General features: G+C 39.0%; 1 protein-coding gene across 1 annotated transcript in view; it reads left to right on the top strand.

Moving 5' to 3' along the window:
• Positions 1-19,713, top strand: part of LOC149312253 (contactin-1-like) — a 218,952-nt gene that overhangs the window by 176,456 nt on the left and 22,783 nt on the right. The window contains exons 16-19 of the mRNA XM_089524286.1: positions 444-619; positions 9,990-10,110; positions 13,152-13,310; positions 16,610-16,759. Coding sequence (XP_089380412.1) covers positions 444-619; positions 9,990-10,110; positions 13,152-13,310; positions 16,610-16,759 — 606 coding nt within the window. The remainder of the gene's footprint in view (positions 1-443; positions 620-9,989; positions 10,111-13,151; positions 13,311-16,609; positions 16,760-19,713) is intronic.

Genomic DNA, 19,713 nt, shown 5'->3' with positions numbered 1-19,713 from the left:
AAATCCTAAGTCTTGTGTGATATAATGATTGTGAATACAGAAAGAAAATACCTCAGTATTTAAAATGCTATTTAAATTGCTATTATTTTATCATTTCTCAAAGAAGAGGGAATTTCACAACAAAGTAACAATGGCATTGCATAATGGATTAGAGCATGAACATCTTAAAACATGAATTCAGATGCTCTCTTAGTCACATCTCTCTTGGTCTAATGTTATTGTTCCTATAATAAAATTGGCCTAGTTTGCACATTATTATAAATATTATTGTGGTAGTCTCTATGAAACATTTTATATAATTAAAAAAATGTTCCATATAAAGATGGCAGTCAGGCGTACACATATAAGGAAGTAAATTTCATCATTATCACCAAGAAAATTTAGCAGAAATATTTTATATATGTTGACAGTCATACTTTCCACTTTATCTTTTCACCACACAGCTCCCACAAGGATAGATCTAGCGCCAACTAATGTTGATGTCATTGTTGGACAGAATGCCACCATGCAGTGTCATGCATCCCATGATCCCTCTTTAGACTTGACTTTCATTTGGCTTCTCAATGGATATCCAATAGATGTTGATAAAGAGAGTGAATATTATGAAAGGAGCATCATGGTAAGATAACATGTATTTTGTCTGGTATACTCACACTTGCATGGACATGATTTATCTTTATAGTCTTATTTTCCTATTTTATTGGGAAGGACTACTTTTGTGGGAGTGGATAAGCACTAATCCTTTCCAGGTATTGAGGTACTTTCCTCATAAAAGCAGTTACCTAAGTACTGTTACCGAAGCATAGAAAAGCTAGTATGTTAGGAATTATGATGTTGTGCTTGTTTGTAGAAAATGCATTTTGATACGTAAGGGAACATCCCAAATTCTATTAATTTTTATTGACAATAATAAAGGCTTTTAAGACAATGTTGATCTAATAATTAAGGCGCTCCAAAGATGTACATATGAATTGGATGATATACAATTAGCCAGGGGTGTAGCTATGGGAAGGAGATGGCATTCACCCTCCAAACAGAAATTTTACCTCCCTCCCACGAAATGTTCCTTCAACCCTGTATTGCCACATTCCAGAGAGTAAGACAGTGAAAATTGATAATTATATTTGATGTACTCACATTTCCTTTGTAACTTGGCCTGCCAGTCTAACCTTAGTAGCAGCCTTTTTAATCTGGACGAACCCTTGAAATAATGATCAGGTTTCAGGGAACTGCTTCATAAAAAGTATTTATCTGTAGCTCAAAGCAAATGAGGGCTTATAAACAATCTCTCACAGAACCCACACTGACCTTCCACTGAGTCCCAGAGCTATGGAGAGCCTGAAGGGTCATTCACGCTGCATTTTATTTTGGATTTCAATCCGGTTTAAAAGTGGGAAGTTCCCACTGGCACTGGTTTTTATCCACCCGGATCAGGGCAAATCCCCCTCAGAGCGGATTTTCCGAAAGCGGGTTTTTTCCTATTTCTTTTTGGAAAACCTGGTTCTTCCAGGCTGCCAGCAAATGTGAACTTGTCCCCAATCATTATTGGGTCAGGTTCAGGGGGAGCGATAAAGGTCAGAGGGTGGGCAGTGGGCAGAACATGCCTCCCCTTTCGCACCGGTCACTTTGCAAATGGCATTTTAAAAAATTATTTCTTTGTGGGTGCATGTGATGTGTTAGAGTGAGTTATAATAATCCACACAGGATGTAAATAAGGCATATGCTATTATGGCAAAAAGTATGCAACAACTGGAATTGTTTGGGAAGGGGCAACCCGTACAAAGCCCAAATTACAGTGTGGATCCTGCCACCCTCCAGCAAACTTTTGTATATATACTGAGAGACACATTTAACAGGAGCAAGAATATCTGTTCTTATGGTAAATCTACGAATGAGAGATCTCCAAGACAGCCTGTCTTCAACAGCCCTGCTCTGGTCCTGCAGACTCAGGCTGTGACCTCTTTGATTGACGCTGCATCTCCATTGCAGAAATAATGCAGTTTAACATTGCTTTAACTGCCATGGCTCAATGCTATGGAATTCTGAGATTTGTAGTTTTGTGGGATATTTAGCCTTTTCTGTTAGAGACCTCTGGTGCCATTATGAATTACAAATCCCAGAATTCTGTGGGATGGGTCCATGGTAGTTAAAACAGTGTCAAACTGCATTATTTCTGTAGTGCAGATGCAGCTGGAGTCTCTCCCTCTGTAACGCAGTCTTCTATGAGTCTAATGAAGCGTGCCATCTCATGATACTACCAAATGTTGATAGCCTTAGCTTGGTCATTGTGGCTTCTGGGAATAGTACAGGTTTGATTTGTTCTGGAATCCATTATGTTTTTGTATGTCCATGGTTTCCATAGGACTTCTTTCCAACACACATTGCAAATTAGTTGATTCTCTTCCAGGTCCTTTTGTACTCTTCTCCAGCTTCCATTTCCTGCCTTCTGGTTCCCACTATACATTCTTTTTCTTTATTTATTTTTCAACATCTGTATATTGAAAATAAAACTGGAAAACTGAATAAAAGGAGCCCTGCTGGTGCAGTAGTTAAATGCCAGTACTGCAGTCATTCACAGCCACCAGGTTTTGAGTTCAGTCCCAAGCATGGCTCCGGGTTCCACTGAGCCTTACATCCTTCCGTGGGTCACTAAAATTAGTACCTAGATTTTGGGAGGCAGTAAGCTTACACATGTTGTAAACTTCTTAGGGGGTGCTTAAGTGCACTGATAAGTGGTGTGCATTACATTTTGTGCAAAAATAATCAATTCCCCCCCAAATGTCCCCAAACATCATCTAGAGAGTGTGTGGGGATTTATCACCCTCTTTTTGCCCCAGGCCATTTGGACCTAGGAAATGCCTTTTTTGCAACAGGTTAATAGAAACCCATACCCCCTTTCACCTTCTTTTCTGCATTAGTATGAGAAGGATCAAGAAAGGAGAAGGGATGATGCAACCCTCTAGTTGCTCTTGGGTTGCAAGTCCCAGCAGCATAGCCAGCAAAACCCAGTGGTGAAGAACCCCGAGAGCTACTGTCCAGCAACTTTGGGAAGCCACATAATTCCCACTTATGGGATAGGCAGAGAAACTGTATTGTGTGTGAGTGTATCACAAAATAATTGATGATTGTATGGTGTTGATGTGTCCCTTGGACATGCAGATTCATTTCCTTTAATCTGCTAGAAAACCTAGGAATATTGGCCATGGAGAGGTGAGTGTGAACTTGGCAGTTTTAAATCTATTATCCTCCTCATCCCTGCTTTGGTACCAAGGGTAATTTACTTCCACATGCAGTTTTAGTCTAAAATTGCCTTCTTTCCCAGCTTGGAGTTATAGGCTGCACCCACCAGATGGCAGCCTTGAATAAGGTTTGGGATGTTTGGCTCAGTGGGGTGGTAGGAACCAAGATTTCAGGCAAACTGTTTTTATCCGCTAAAGTGTAATTGTGATGAATTACACTAAATATCGAAATATGAAACATCTGTGTTTATCGCTACAAAATTCTGCTGAATGTTTTGTCTCATAACATTATGTTGAATAAATATCAGGCATTTCTCAGAGCTTTTGTATCATTCACAGAGATTACTATATTTTGAGAACTTGAGTAATATTAACAGTCAAGAATGACAGGATATTAATGAAACTGACTGTGATATCTCAAGAGATTAGTGTATCATAATGCAGTCAGCAATGCAACAGAAACAAATTTGCATACATTACAAATGTAGGCAGCTTTTGTAGGAATAAGTGCCACTTACTTGGGAGTAAGTGGCATTTATTTCATGATACTGACATTACATCTTGTTTTAGAAACTAGTTGCTGTTTAAATGGCTTAGTTTCATTCGTCAAAATCTAGTAGTGGTGGTGAACTTCTAAGAGAGAGACTTTGCTAAGCTGTGAACTTCTAAACAAAATGGAAAATAAAAATAGAGAAATATTTGGTTTATTTTAATTTAATTTTGGTCAAAGATGTAGTGTCTTTTTCTTGATGGCAAAACTGAACAATTGTCAACTAGGAGTGCTAAAGTGGAGACCTATCAAGCCATTTGATGGGATGGAATTGTTGCAGCTTTGTCCACAATCAAAGAGCTAAAAAGTGCAAATATGAAAAGAAGGGGAAAAGGAGGGGGGCAGGCAAAATATATATTCCTCTCCTGAGCAGAAGCAGGGCCAGGGTATTATTGAGAAGCTTTGGTAAACTAAAACTGAAATTTAATCTTTGAAAGAAAGAAAGAAAGAATAAATACTCAATAATTATTCAAAATAATGCATTTATTAAAATTGTCAAAGTGGTACAAGTACTGGCCCAACTGGAGTTAAACATGTGTTCCTAAAAGCAATATCTGAAATTTTTTAAATAAATGTTATATTCTGGGATTCTTATATTTTTGGGGGCTGAGAGGTAGTAAATGAATTATAGACCTCCCTGTAAGGTAAATCAGGGTGAGAGAAAGAAGCCGAATGTCACCCACTAAATTTTATGCCTCACTAGAGTGTGGCTCTCCAAAATCTTGGTTCAGCACCAACCACTAAACCACAGTGCTGGGGACAACAGAATTTGTCCCTAATGGTGGCACGGCCATATGCTTGCACCACCATTGGGGTCAACGGATGGCTTGCCATCCATGGATGCTTAAATCCATGGATAGCAAGTCTGCAAATACCGAGGTTCCATTGTATATACAAAACCTATCCCTTCATTCCACATGAAATCCTGGACAACGACAAGCTAGTGCGACCTCCATATCTGTGGTCTTGCCACCTGCGGATTTAAGCATCCACAGATGGCAAGCCACGCATTGTTCCCAGTGGCAGTGCGGGTACATGGCCACGCCACCATTAGTGACAGCTCCCATTGTCCCTAGTGGCAGTGCATGCACACAGCCATGCTGCCATTAGGAACAATGGGACTTCACCTGAAGTCCCATTGTCCCTAATGTCGGTGCAGCCCCATGCACATGCTGCCATTGGGGGACAATGAGACTTAAGGTCCCGTGGATTTTGGTATCCATGGAAGGGGTCCAGAATGGATCCCCTGCAGATACCAAGTCCCACTGTATTATAAAGTCCTAGTTAGATGTGCATGTGTGGAGTATGAGTTGTCCAAGCTTTGTCCTCTTCCATTCTCTGTACAGGACCAGGAAAACTGGAAAATTGAAGAGTGCAAGTTGTCGTGATTTTCTCTAGTTTTGTCACCCTAACAATCTTCCAGATTTTGTTCTTGAAGTTATGTGTCTGGAGTAGGATGGGAATTCCCTTGGTGTACCACCCATCCGTTGCCCAACAAACTGCTAGACTGAGTTAGAGTTTCTCATACATGATATTGGGTTCAGTACGCCAATATCTATGCTGAGTCTATCTTGTTGAGAGAAGTTCAGGATTCTGTAGCCTCTACGGCAATCATAGGAGTTTACCAAATGACTACCCTCCATTCCACATGCTAATGGTCTCTTGACATTCTATTGTTTCCATTCTTGATGGGATGATAGTGACCAGGATATGGGGCCCATTGTCACAGACAGATCTCATTATACTAGTTGTTATAGCCATAGGCACTCTGCAAGGTTAGAAAGGTCATCTCAGAGAAAAATAGATTCAGTTTCCTGACTATTGGGGGGTGGGGTGGATTTTCTGCTGTCACAACTGGTGCTTCAGTTGAAACTTAAACTGATCTTTGGGATAGGGAAATGACCTGGTCATATTCCTGGCCACCTTTTTCCTTTTTACTGAGCCAGATTTCTTGTTTTCCCTGGGAACCTAGGACAATGAAACAGTAGAAATACCGACAGCAGAGAAGAAAGATGAAGGAAGACCTGGGACAAGTCCAGCAGAATACAGAACAGAGTTCATATTATGGCCTATGAGTGGTGGTGATGTCAAATAATTGCACTTTTCCTCTGTCATTGCATTTGCAAAGTTGACTAGTGGTCCACATTTTGAAATGCCATCAAAGACAGTGGAAAGTTGAAGAACAGGGTGGTACATAGCTAGTTAAGGCAGCTGCTGATTTCATATTTAAGGATTGTTAGCCTTGTATTAGTCCACTTTCAGATCTAAATTTGAGACCCAAATAACATTGATTGCCCTGGTCCGCTATCTATATCAGCAGCTAGACAGCTAGAGCATATTTATGTTGGTTCTTCTTGGTGACTGTGCATACCAGCCATAAAGGCTGGCCTGGGGGCAGAGTCAGGGCGTGGTGTCCACATGATGTATTCCCTGACTCCAACCCTGGGGCGGTGTGATGCCGTGAGCTACTCCACAGTGCGCGGAGTGTCACGGCACTCATCTGACAATGTGTCCAAACAACACAGCGCCAAAGCAGCTTCTTAAGGCCACGGTGCTATGGCTATAGTGCCATGGAAAAGACAGATTGGGGCCACTGCGTGCAGTTGCCACGGACCTGATCCAGCGTGGCTACAGGCTGCACAGCTGTTGGTCTCTTGGCAGATTTCTGTGCTAGCAACCATGGTATCATGGAGATCACTTTCATGGAGATCACTTAAGGAAATACAGTCTTGCAATAATTCTGGTCCATCTTTGGGAATCAGTTTCAAAAAGTGATATTGGGGAAGTTTTGTTCAATCCCATAGAGTGGCCTATAAAATATTAAATAATTTAAGTCCTGGATACTTAATCCTCTTTTCATACAAGCTTCATAATATTTGACAATATTTGCTGCACCATCAAATCCCAAACACAATGATGCCTGGTGCAATTAATTTTTCAGTTCCATGACAATGCTGCTGTTTTTCCCAAACAACTTATTAATGCTGTTGTGTCTTGCTTGGGAAGGAGTTACATATTACAGGATGATGAATAAATGATGGATAGTTCTTTTATTTGAGAAATTTTGACACGTTCAACAAATGAATTGTTCAAGTGTAAAAGCAGATCACAGGAATCATAAAAGTACCCCCTCCCCCCGCAAAACTATCAACTATTAGAAAAAATACCACCAACAACCACAGTTCATAGGAAAATATTAGGTTTCATATATTCATCTGTTGTCCAAACCACATTTTCAAGGCATGTCAATAACATGGAATTACTTATACCATAATATAGAAAATGATATAAATTATCTAATGTAGGGGACTGATGAGAGGAATATGTTAAGTTCTCATGTGACAGCAGCAAAACTTAAAAATAGTTTACATATAAGCATGGAAGAAAATTTTTAAAATGTAGATCTTTTGCTCTCAACTTTCATCAGACTTCTAAATGGTAAACTGCATGTATCCTTTTGAATATCTCACAAACTTTTATCAACATTTCTAGTTGGTAATTCAGCTCTTCCTGCAGCTCTTCCTGTAACCAAATTGAGGCTTACAGGGAAAATATAATTGAGCATTAATTTATATGTAGTGGCTAAAACATACTGCTGACTATGCTTATTATCTGCTTGGTAAGCTTTATTTTTTCCCTCAGAGAGAACCAGCATTCCCATGGAAGGCTGGCAAGCTTGATTACAAACCACTAAATGTTTGATTACTTCAAGAATTTGTGTGCAGACACCATCTAGATATGAAGATTACTGTATGCTTCCTACCTCAAATCTGCAGTTGCATAACATCAATACAAACAATGTCAGCAACACAAGGTTTCTATGGAACTGTTTGGAGGGATTGGTTAGATTTTATACAGGCAAAAGTATGTGTTGGGCAATGTATACTTGCCCAGCATTTTCAGTATTTATAGTTACATTGATTCACACTTAACAAACGGGTGTCTTTCCATAGTTTTGGACTATAGCTTCTGTAACCCCAGGCACCACCAATGATCAGGTATGATTAATGTTATAATCCAGGATGCCTGTGAATGTTGGCTTCAGGAAGACTATATGATGTAGGGTGCATCTACACTGTTGAAATAATGTAGTCTGACATCACCTTAACAGCCATAGCTCCATCCAACAGAATCCTGGGGTGTGTAGTTTTGTGAGGCAGCAGCACTCTTTGGGAAGAAGGCTAAGCTACAAATCCCAGAATTCCAAATGATGAAGCTACAGTACTTAAAGTGGTGTCAAACTGCATTGTTTCTACAGTGTGTATGCATCCTTAGGGATGTAATTCTTTACTAATTTTCTTTTCGAAGCAAGCAATAAGTAATAGCAATTTTCTTCCTAATACAAGAAAGGCTGCAAAAAACAGAGTTTTGGAAGTTGGTGTGCATTTTTCATGACTTATTCTGCACAAAATTGACCCATGTTCTTTTGCAAGGAAACATTTTCTGTGTAAGAAATGGGATTATCATGTAGAAAATTTGTTTTCTTAATAGAAATCGAATACTAATAGAAAATACTATTTTCTATGCTAATTTTCTGCAGAGGAAATCCCCAGTTACTGCTTTTTCTATACAGAAAATAATATTTTGTTTCCTATGACCAGAATAAGTCTTGAACTGAAAAGATTCTGGTCATTCCAGGATACTTCTTGTCAGGGTTTCTTGACATACTTTTCAGCTATTTTAAAAATATTTTAAAATATTCTTTCCATCCCTAACACGAATCTGTGTTGTTGAAAAGTAGATATAAATATTTGAATAAACAAATATTATTCACCAGTCTCTGAATTTCTCGAGTCTCACTATTCATGTTACGATATATTTAACTACCATAACTGGAAGTAATTTACTTTTTTATGAGGTAATTTTATCATAAATAAAATTATGTATGTCCATTTTTAACAGTGCAACTTCGATCAAGACTCATTAACAAAAGCCTCAAAATATTTTCTCTTTCTCTGAAAGGCAATTCCTTTGCATTCTTTTCCAATGCTTCGATAAACAAGTATGAATGAACATCTCTGTCATCTCAGAAGAGTTCTTGTCCCTTGCTCCCATTGGGAAACAGAATAAAATGAAGTGAATGAATTATCTGGAATAAATTCAGGGGATTAAAACAGTAAATGTTAACCATTCCAAGATGGTATGATAGAAATCAGGCTGTTGATCTCTTGTAACATTTGATTACATATAAGTTCTCTAGAAATATTTTGAGAGGGTAACTGAGAAGTTTGTGAAAATGCTTTGTGCAAAGTAGGGTTACAAAGGGACATGCGAGAAGAATGACCCTTGGGTTACAGTACTGAAATTGATCCTTCATTGTAATTGTTTGCCATTGAACATAATAAAAATTGAATCAGAAAAAAAATCTAGATTTATATTTGATACAGTGAACCATCCAAAGCCATCATGAAACTGAACTGAACATTGTTGTTGTTGTTGTTTGTTGTAAAGTCATTTCTGATTTATTCTGAAGGAAGACCCTAGGGAAGACCTATCATGGGGTTTTCAAAGGCTGAGAGTGTGCGAGTCGCTCAAGATCACCCAGTAGGTTTCCATTGACTGAATAAGGAACTGAACCCTGATCTTCCAGTGTCCTAGTCCTAATGCTCAAGCCACTACACCACACTGGCTCTGAAATGAGCTTTACATGATATTTAAAAATTACATTCCATAGAAAACTAGAACTCTGCTTAAGTCATAGCTAACGAATCAGTCTAAAGTTATATTAGTCAGCATTTCCAGAAGAGCAGATAGTTAATTCACATACTTCAGTTCCAGGTTATCTAGTTTATTATTAGGTAATGCCAGCACTTTGGTTGCTGCTATTTAAATGTTGCCAGAAGTAAACTGATAATACTTGTTCTAAATAGTGACTTCTGCTATGCACCCTTAGTAATCTTATTATGACCTAAATGAAGTTGTACATCCACACTGTAGAAATAATTAAGTTTGATAACACTTTAACTTCAAGGCTCAATGCTATGGGATTCTGAGAATTATAGTTTGTTGTGGTGCCAGGTCTCTCTGAGAGAGACAAGGCTAAATGTTTGGCAAAACTGCACTTCCCAGAACTCATAGCATTGAGATGTGGCAGTTAAAGTGGTGTCAAACTGGATTATTTCAGCAATGTGGATGTAGCCTGAGTCTAAAATTCAGTTTGAGAGTACACTTACTGATCTCTATAATCTCTTTTTTCATAGATAAAGGATAATGGTGAACTCATAGTCAAAAATGCCCAGCTGCGGCATGCTGGTAGATATACATGTGTTGCTCAGTCAATTGTTGATAATGCAACAGCTTCAGCTGATCTAGTTGTGAGAGGTAAGAATTTTGTTAAAATATATATATAAATAGTTTTTTGTGGGTTTTTCAGGCTATGCGGCCATGTTCTAGAAGAGTTTATTCCTGACATTTGGCCAGCATCTGTGGCTGGCATCTTCAGATATATATATATATATATATATATATATATATATATCTGTGTGTGTGTGTGTGTGTTTTAATCTCCTAATAGAATTATTAGATTGTTGGCAGGCAACAAGGAAAAGCATAATTCTCTCCTCCAAAGAGGTTATGAGCCAAGTCTTGATACGTTATCAGCATTTAAATGTGGATTAAAATGGCAAGAGAGCCAGACAAGTTGTGTTGTTTTTATAACCTCGCTTTTGAAAATGCAAACAAGCCTTGAAATACAAATGAGAGGAGTCACCCTCAGTCAGAAAACCTTGCTTCTCCTTGCATTCGCCACATAATTTGTGCTAAACTTTTCAATACTATAAAGTCTGCTCCAGAAGTACAGTATATCTAAATATTAAATGTTGAAGAATCCAGACCAATTCCCTGGATTTACCCAGAAATGAACTATATATGTGTGAGATAAATTTCTTGAGCCAATCCAGGGGGCTTGGTAAATGGGAAATGAAGAGGAATCATTCACTTCCTGTTTTACTTATCTTCCATTCATGATAAAGCTGTCATTCACATTAGAGAAAATATGAACTTAATTTCACTTTTATGGTTAGTATTAGATAGGGTTGCCATAAGTGAGGACCTCCAAACCGGGACAAATGTAGGACAAATGTAGGGCAAAATTTTCATTTATATAAATGGAGGACGCGCAAAAAAATGAGGTTTTTTTAAAAAAATGTTAATATAAATGCATGTTTTTAGGCATGATCAAAATGGAGGACATTTTGGCATTATTCTTAGACAGATGGCAGAAATGTACTTGCCCTCGGGTTCAACTGTACTTCTCAGAAGTGTGTACTTGGGCAAGGGACTGTGGTTTTTCTTCACTGCACATGAGTTTGCAAAAATCACAGCAAGTTACATTGGCCGTGCCTCAGAGGCTTGTTGATATCAATATCACCATCATCATCATCATCACCACCACCACTATAATTGGCCAAGAAAGGCAGACTTGTTAGCATTCAAAGCACCATAAATACACAAAAAATGCACTTGCATATATTTAATAATGAAAAAATAATGAAAAAATAAATAAAAAACAAGGCAGGGGTGTATATATTTGATAATAAAAATTAATGTAGTAAAATAAAAAACAAGCAATAATAAAATTAATGAAATAAAACAAAAACAAGCAATAATAAAAATTAATGAAATAAAACAAAAACAAGCAATAATAAAAATTAATGAAATAAAACAAAAACAAGCAATAAAATTAATGAAATAAAACAAAAACAAGCAATAATAAAAATTAATAAAAAATAAAAAGCAATAATAAAAATTAAAAATAAATAAATAAAATAAGTATTTTATATTTTTAAATATAATTTAAAAACCCCAAAATACCAAGGCAGACCTAATGGCCACTGACTCAGCTTTCCTCCTCCTCCGGCCCAATTCTGCCCTGGCCTTCAGGCACCCTTCCTCCGGCTCCTTCCTCCTCCTCCTTAAGATGGCTGGCGCGCGCGCGAGGAGGAAAGCGGGGCAGGCGCTCGTGCGCGAGGAGGAAAGTGGGGCAGGCGCGCACGCGCGGAGAAAAGTGGGGCAGGCGCGCGCGCTGCCACTGGCCCCTGCTGAGGCCTGGGCGGCGCACAATCCCTCACAGTGGGGGCGCGGTGGCGGCGGCGCTTCTGCCGCCGAGGAAGAGGAGGAAGGCAGAGCCGGAGGAGGAGGTGGGTTGGCACCGCAGCAGCCGCATTAGCGGCAGTGGCAATGGCCAGAGCGGGCCCCCAAACCGGGAACAAGGCACGGGTGGGGGCCCAAACCGGACCGGGACCGGGAGGGCCCCCCCGAAACCGTGATTGGGACGGGGGCCGCCGGGTTATGGCAACCCTAGTATTAGATTCAGTGATATTAGTGTCGTAACATCAGGATCAAAGAGAAATTAGAAAGAAGGATTTCTCTCTCTTTCCTTCCTTTCACTTATCTTCGCTATCATCCTGACATACTATATAATGTGTTTGGGTTTCCAGACCTGTGCTGCTAGAAGGAGCCCTGGGAATTAATATTCAGCCTGCTCTTGGACAAATCCATTTCAAAACCCTGATAGTGGATTCTTAAGACCCCTGAATTATTCCATAATGTTTCTTAGTAGGGAATGTGTTACAGTATAATGCTTTAACTGAATGTACTGTGTTTTGTTGCAGTAATAATTGTAGTACCAATTGTGTTTTTGTTGTAGTAATAAAACACAATAATTACATTATTATTACTATTATTATTAACAATATTTCCACCAAAGGGTATAAAATCAAACATATATAATCAAAGCTAGAGACAATAAAACTTAACAGTATATATATGCATAAAATCCCCAACATTCCACCAACGACTACCCAACTCAACAGCCTCAGGCACAACTCTACCAAATCAAAGAAAAAGATCTTCAACACATTATGAAAATGGGTGGAGGTCCAAAGGAGGGCCATTCCCCAGATACAGAGACAGTTCTTGAAAGTCTCACCCCCAGTGGAAAAAACAATAATTCTTTGCCTGTAGACATTAAATTCCTAGATAGTGTATGCCATGCTAGCCAAGCTGCCAGGTTAGAATGCTAAATCCTAAATGCACAAAGCAAAAGTTAAAAATTGGTTCTGGCCCAAACCGGTAGCCAGATTTACAGAGGAAGAAACATGTGAGTATTTAGGGAGATTTAAAACAATTTTGATGGCACTGTTCTTATTTAAAGCCAGAGGAAGAAAAGAACGAAAAGGCAAACCCACTAGAAGGCTATCACAATATTCCAGGTGTGACATAACCAAGGCCTGGACAAGCAAAGGGGCAGTCTTAGGGATCAAGAACCTACAAAATGTTTATTGCTAGATATCTGCCTTTTCAATTCTTGATAAGCTTATTATTAAGCTTATCAAATTACTTTTCATGGAATTATTTTTCAGGGCCTCCTGGTCCCCCTGGAGGACTCAAAGTAGAAGAAATCAGAAACACATCTGTAGTTCTTACTTGGAGTCGTGGAACAGACAATCATAGTCCTATTTCAAATTACACTATCCAGTCCAGGACTTTTCTTTCTGACTACTGGAAAGATATGAAAACAGGTAAGACTAATAAAAAAAAATTGGCTTGTGTCCTCAGAAATTCTCCAGCGGTAATGTTTCCTCAATTGCAGCAGGAACAGTGATGTTTGATCAGTTGATCATAATAAATCTACTACTAGCAGGAACAGTATTTCAGTGATGACTGAACAGAATCATAGAAATCAAGTGAAAATTAGCACATATGTTATTATAGTGATACCAGGTTTTAATCTGTAAAGCATCTTTTCGAAACAAGGAAAGTCACAAGAGGACTAACCTTTTATGCACTGTGTTTTTGTTAATATGAACATTTCAATGTTACGTTTTATGCTTTGAAATAATTCAGCCCAGATGCTTCTCCTGTAACACAGAAAAATTATATCAAATGTTTGCATGCATTCACTTTAAAATTACAGTTGCATGATTGTCCAAACCTAGGCGGCTATGTTTAATTATGTTGTGAACTGGGGTTATATTATGTCTTGTTTCATATATGGGTTACTAAATATTATGCAATGATGAGATAGTAACATTACTTTGACTATACATGCACAGAACATACTACACAGTTATAACCTTATTTTGGCAGTTTAGTTGTATATTTAATTTGTATCATGCCTTTCTCCCAGTATGGGATCCATGGCTGAACATTATCCTAATGATTCTTCTCCCTCATGAATAGATTGGGGCACATTCCCTCCTTATGATGATGGAATGAAGACACTTGGCTGTGTTTCCTGCCTTGAAGGAAGTTAGCCATTGAGGGGGGATGTCATGCAGGGAGTAATCTTTACAATGACAGTCTCCTTCACTGTGTGTTATTCCAGCGTGGGGTTTTTGGTATCATTCATCTTCCTACCCATCTAGGTTTCAGCATGAGTTTGCCCAATTACTATTTTTGGCACTAAGTAGGAATTTTTGAGGGTTGAGGATCACTTCCTTTTTTCACCAACTATATGCTGCACCACAAGTGTGGGCTTCATCTTATTTTATGATTAATGCGGCTATTTCAACTACTGTTTAATTTGGTGTTGTAAGATTTTATTGTTTTCTGTTTGGCTGTTTGGCCTTTCAATCTTTGGGTTGATTTATTTTTCTCAATTTGGCTATTTGGACTTTTATTTGATGTTAGGAGTCATAGTGCAGTTCAGATCTCCTGGTGGATCTTTGAAATAAATTGTGATGGATAGCTGGCCATTGTGAGGCCCTCCTTTTGTGCATGACAGGGCCCTAATGCAACAAGGGCTAGCCAGCCCTACTAAACTAATCAGCTGTGTGTCCCAAATTGGGGGATTTGACTATGACAAGACATGATGGGACATTGTCTCATATGCACCTTGTAACTGATTCATTTCACCTTCTAAGTGCCCTTATGGAATGACCTGTCAGACCACATTGTTTAATGCCTGTGGTTTCATTTAAATCAAGTTATGTCTATGTTTAAAACATATCATTCCCTAGTTGTGATAGAGTGGTGGCAGGCAATGTACTACATGTTTAATAGAATGTTGTTGTTGTTTTTTAAAAAGGTAAAATTGTGAATTTTTGATCAATGCTACAGCATTAATACTCAAATATGAGATTTAGCATCATGTTCACATAGTTCACCCAATTATTTGCAAAGCGCAGCCACATATAACACCCTGTTCCAGAAAGTAAAGAATGAAAAATGTAGGCCAATTAAATATAATATCTCAATAAAGTTTGCTAGATGTGGAGCCCTGGTGGAACAGTGGTTAAATGCATGTATTACTCACTCACAAACCACTCACTCAGAAACCACAAGGTTATGAGTTCAATACCAGCCAGGGGCTCAGGGTCAACTCAGGCTTGCATCGTATATGTCATCTGACACAGAGAAACAGATTTTGAATTAGCACATTCAGGTGGATCCTTACTGATTTTAGTATATTTGAAGTATTGACTGCATCCAGTGTAAGGGAAAAAGAAATAATGACCCAGTTCAGATATAGCAAAAAGCCATAGTTCCAGGGAAACCCTGGCAACATCTGCAAAGAGAAGTAATCCAGTTTGACACCACTTTAACTGCCATTGCACAATGATATGGAATTCTGGGAACTGTAGTACTGTGAGATATTTAGCCTTCTCTCTCAGAGAGTTCTGGTGCCACAACAAACTACAATGCCCAGAATCCCATAGCATTGGGCCATGATAGTTAAAGTGTTATCAGACTGAATGAGCAGCCTGTGAGGTCAATCCTGCATGCTTTCTCTAACAAGCAGAAACAATTGAACAAATCAGATTTTCCCATCCATGATTTTCTGTGACATGCATACCAAAAGCTGACTGAGTGCCCAGTTCACACATTACAATTTGCTAACCAACTGTGGAATAATGAGACCAGAAACAGAAGAATGGGTTGAATGAGGTCCACTTTATTCAATCTAAGACCTATTTAAATTGTGTTGAACCAGGAAAGGAGCAAGGTGTGGACAGCCTAGTGTGGAATCAGCTGAGGCACGCATCACCTCTTGACTTCCTCTTCAGCCTTCCCCTAGCAAAACGCCTGAGCCCTGAGGGCAATTCAATAGCTGGATTGCTCCCCATCTGGCCGTCTACTGGAAGGCAGATCTGAGGAATCTCCCCCAACTCTTGAGACTTAAAGGCAGGACAAATCTCCCAGGCTAGCCCTAAGATAATCTCCTACCCATCTTCGAGGTCCCAAAACCTAAAGAGGCAGTTCCAGAGTCATCTTCCTCACCAAATGTGTGCCAAAGTGTTCACCGTAACTCTTACTTTTCTTTCCTAACTACCTGCCAAGTGATTTCCTTAGGGTTCACCCTTAGCCAATTTTTAAAAAACCCCAGATACAGTGTAGGGAAGAGTTAAAAACAGATAAAAGGAAGAAATTCCTAACCAATGTACAATGCTGACAATGTACTGGAGACAGGAGGGTTCAAAAGAGGATGAAGAGGGGACAGAAAGCTTTTAAAAACCAACTAACTCCACCAACCCACATTCAGCATCATGGCGCTTTAGCACTGGACAAGAGCACCATCTGGCTCTTTCCATTGAAGGCCAGCAAAGGCAGCTCCCCCCTCCCAGTAGTTTGCACCACACCAGAAAGAAGCTGCAAAAACATGGAAAGAAAGTCTCTGATTTCTTCATTTTTTGAAATGATTAAATAATGCACAGCAATTTTGGAATATCCCAGGTTCATCTTGTGAGTGGGTCTTCATATGTGACTGAACTAACTAGTAATGGCAACAGTTTCCAGAATGGAAGAAACAACACTGGATGTTATTGTACCATGATTTTATAGTGTTCATTTGTAACACCATCTTTCTGTTTTCTTTCAGATCCTCTAATTGTTGAAGGAAATGTTGAATCAGCCAAAGTGATTGATTTAGTCCCATGGATGGAATATGAATTCCGGATAATGGCCAATAATATTTTAGGGACAGGAGAACCTAGTATTCCATCACAGAAAATTCAAACAGATGGATCTCGTATGTACACGCTAATACTGCACCTGAATTAATTGTCTTTTTTAAGTTCCCCTTTTCAAGTATAGTGATATAAACATCTAATGGGCAAATGTACTAAATCCTGCTGCAAGCAAACTTTCTGTGAGTTTGGGTGAACATTTGTTTTTCTCATTCTGCATTATATTTTTCAGTTTCTGTGTAGCAGAATCACTCTGGCCTAAATCCAATTGCTAGTCCCAACTGGAAGTGACCCACTGAATCAATGGTAAGTGTTGACTTACCATTCAGCAATTGTTCCAGTTAGTGTGCTCTAGTTGGGATTAATGGTTGGATTTAGGCTTTGGGAACAATGTTAGTGAAAGAAGCTAAGTGCATAAAGACCATGAGAACTAGATTCATTTCCATAACAGGACCATTTGATTTTGGGGGAGTGCTAATTGCAAAATTTCATAAATGTAAGGGGAAAACTTGTTGTCTAAATCCCATCATTATAACAAAACAGAGTATTTCTAAAAATCCATATATATTCAGTGTAGTTCAGGGTATTTTAGAGCTTTGCAACATTTTTGTGGTTTTGGAAGGTGGAGCAGAAAACCTACTGTATAACAGTGTCCTAAGGAGGCCACACCTCAGAAGACCCACACAGGAATACCAGAACACTCTTTCTAGATGGAATATTTTGAGTATTGTTACAATTTCACTTAATTTATGTGAATTGTCATGAAGACCCAGTTCTTTCCTTTTTTGCAGATAAATTGGGATGCTACATAATGTCTCTAATGGACAGAAGCATTTCTGAAATGAAACCTGGAGCTTCTGTTCCAGACATGCTCAGGGGGAGGGCACCTCTAGGACATAAAGGGAAGTTACACTGTCCTTTTCATTCTTGCCTAGGAAACAAGGGCCAGAACAAAGGCCTAAAAAAGTTTTGGATCTAATTAGAACCAAACCTTTGCACCAATAGGAGGATTTTATCCCAGAGTGAAATTGCTCATATCCTGTGCTACCGCTCTCTTCTTCGTACTTGCCTCATCACTTTCAGGGAACCAAACTGCCAAGAGAGATGTCTTCCCTTCATTTTAATGAATATGAGAACTTTCATATTGAGCTGTGAAGAACTTAGTTTTAGTGTGTGTGTGTATGGCAGGGGGTGAGGAGTAATAAGAATAGAACTTTGTATCAGACACTTCCAGAATTGGGCAGGGGGACATCTTCAGCATATGGAAGTGTTATCTGAAGGGTTTGGTTTAGTCTTTTTGTCCTTACTGATAACCCTCTAGGGGACTATTTTGCTCTGAGAAGAAATACATATCCCCAGATTTGACCACAAGAAGATGGTTATGTATCATAACCCAAGCTGCATAATGAATCAATTTGAAACTGTTTTGGTCTAGGGGTGAGCAGCTTGTTTATTTTTTAAGCATTCTCCAAAGATCATTGCAGTTGTTGATACAAAACCAAATGAAGTGGGAGCAATGTGTTCTTCACTAATACAAATACCTTTCCTTGTGATTCTGAAATCAGTAGATGTGATACAGTGATCACAATACAGCCTCTGGGTGGTTCTAGTTCCTGCCCAGCCAAGTATCCCAGTTTAGCCATGAAGGCATTTTTTCTTATCAGTTGCAGGATCAGAGATACAGAGCTTTGAACTCCAATGAGTTGAAGGATAATACACACAACTCTCTTACTCCATGAGTGTCTATGTGTGTCATCCATCACAGCCTCTGAGATGTGCTGCTCAACAATCTCCCTGGCACTCCCAGTTCATTAATCAAATGAAAGCAGCACTCCCAGACCCCCATTCCTTGATGACTAGAGAATGGAACTCAACTCAAAATTCTTATCCACAAGTCAATATCTGGAAGTCTGGTAAAGAACCATTCCCCCCCCCCCCCCCCATCAAAAGGTGAATTCCTCTTTAGGAAGTAATGATAAATATAACCTAAATAGCTATTGGGGGAAAAAAGGCACAATTTAGATAAGTATGCAATACTAGCAACAATTCCATTTTTGTAAATATCACTCCTTCTTTTCTACAGCTAGCAGCATAATGTTTCATGAAAAGTACTATATTTTCTTCAGCTAGTAGCACAATGTTTCATGAAAATCACTATATATGTTATATAAGGATTCTCTCTGTTATCTGTAATGTTCTGTTTACATATGCAAGAAATCCCTGGATTTTCCAACCATAAAGAATAAGCGAACCAGCTTCTAGAATACAGTGGGCCCTCTCCTTACATGGGGGTCCGTTTCGGATCCTCCCACATAAGGGAAAATCCACCTATGCTCGAGCCCCATAGCATGTGGCACGTGCGCCATTGTTTCCCTCCCAAGTGGCTTCCACATATGCTGTAAGTCATGTAAAACGCATTTGCGCATGACGCGGGCGCACTGTACCCACATCATGCTGGGTTTGAAGATCTTAGGTCTACATCTACTGAGTGCTCAGTTTTGGGAAAGAGATTAATATATAGTGTTTCATTTTAGATGGCTCTTCACATACTTGGACACAGACTTTTTATTAAATGTGAAGTGGCTTGACACAAGCAACAGAAACTGTCTTGGAGTGATAGTGCATATGTTTTTCCTTGGAACTATAACAATTTAAAAGGAATAGGCAAATGCTCTATTATGATCCCAAGAAAACTAGCATGCTTGTGTGTTGGACTAGATGAGGCTTATTTAGAGCTGATTGTATGCTTCTAATAGAGCCTCAAAGGCATAACCTTATCCTCTATAACACATACTCCAGTTTGTCTAATTGCTTCACTTTAGATCTCAGCACACAGTTGGGCATATTCTTTGCCTTTCAACAGGCTTTAGTCTTCCTACATGAGAAATCAGCACTGCTTTTATTGTGCAAGATAAAAGTGCATTGTTTTGACTGTGTGAAGGATATAACAGTATTCCTCTGGAAGCTCATATGTCATTGCAGAAATGTCCAGAAAAGGCTGGATGTCATTCATTGA

The sequence above is a fragment of the Sceloporus occidentalis genome, unplaced genomic scaffold, assembly GCF_023333645.1.
Source record: "Sceloporus occidentalis isolate IW3139 unplaced genomic scaffold, rSceOcc1.0.p SCAF_5, whole genome shotgun sequence".
Classification (NCBI taxonomy): domain Eukaryota; kingdom Metazoa; phylum Chordata; class Lepidosauria; order Squamata; family Phrynosomatidae; genus Sceloporus; species Sceloporus occidentalis.
This window is presented reverse-complemented; position numbering and strand designations above follow the sequence as displayed.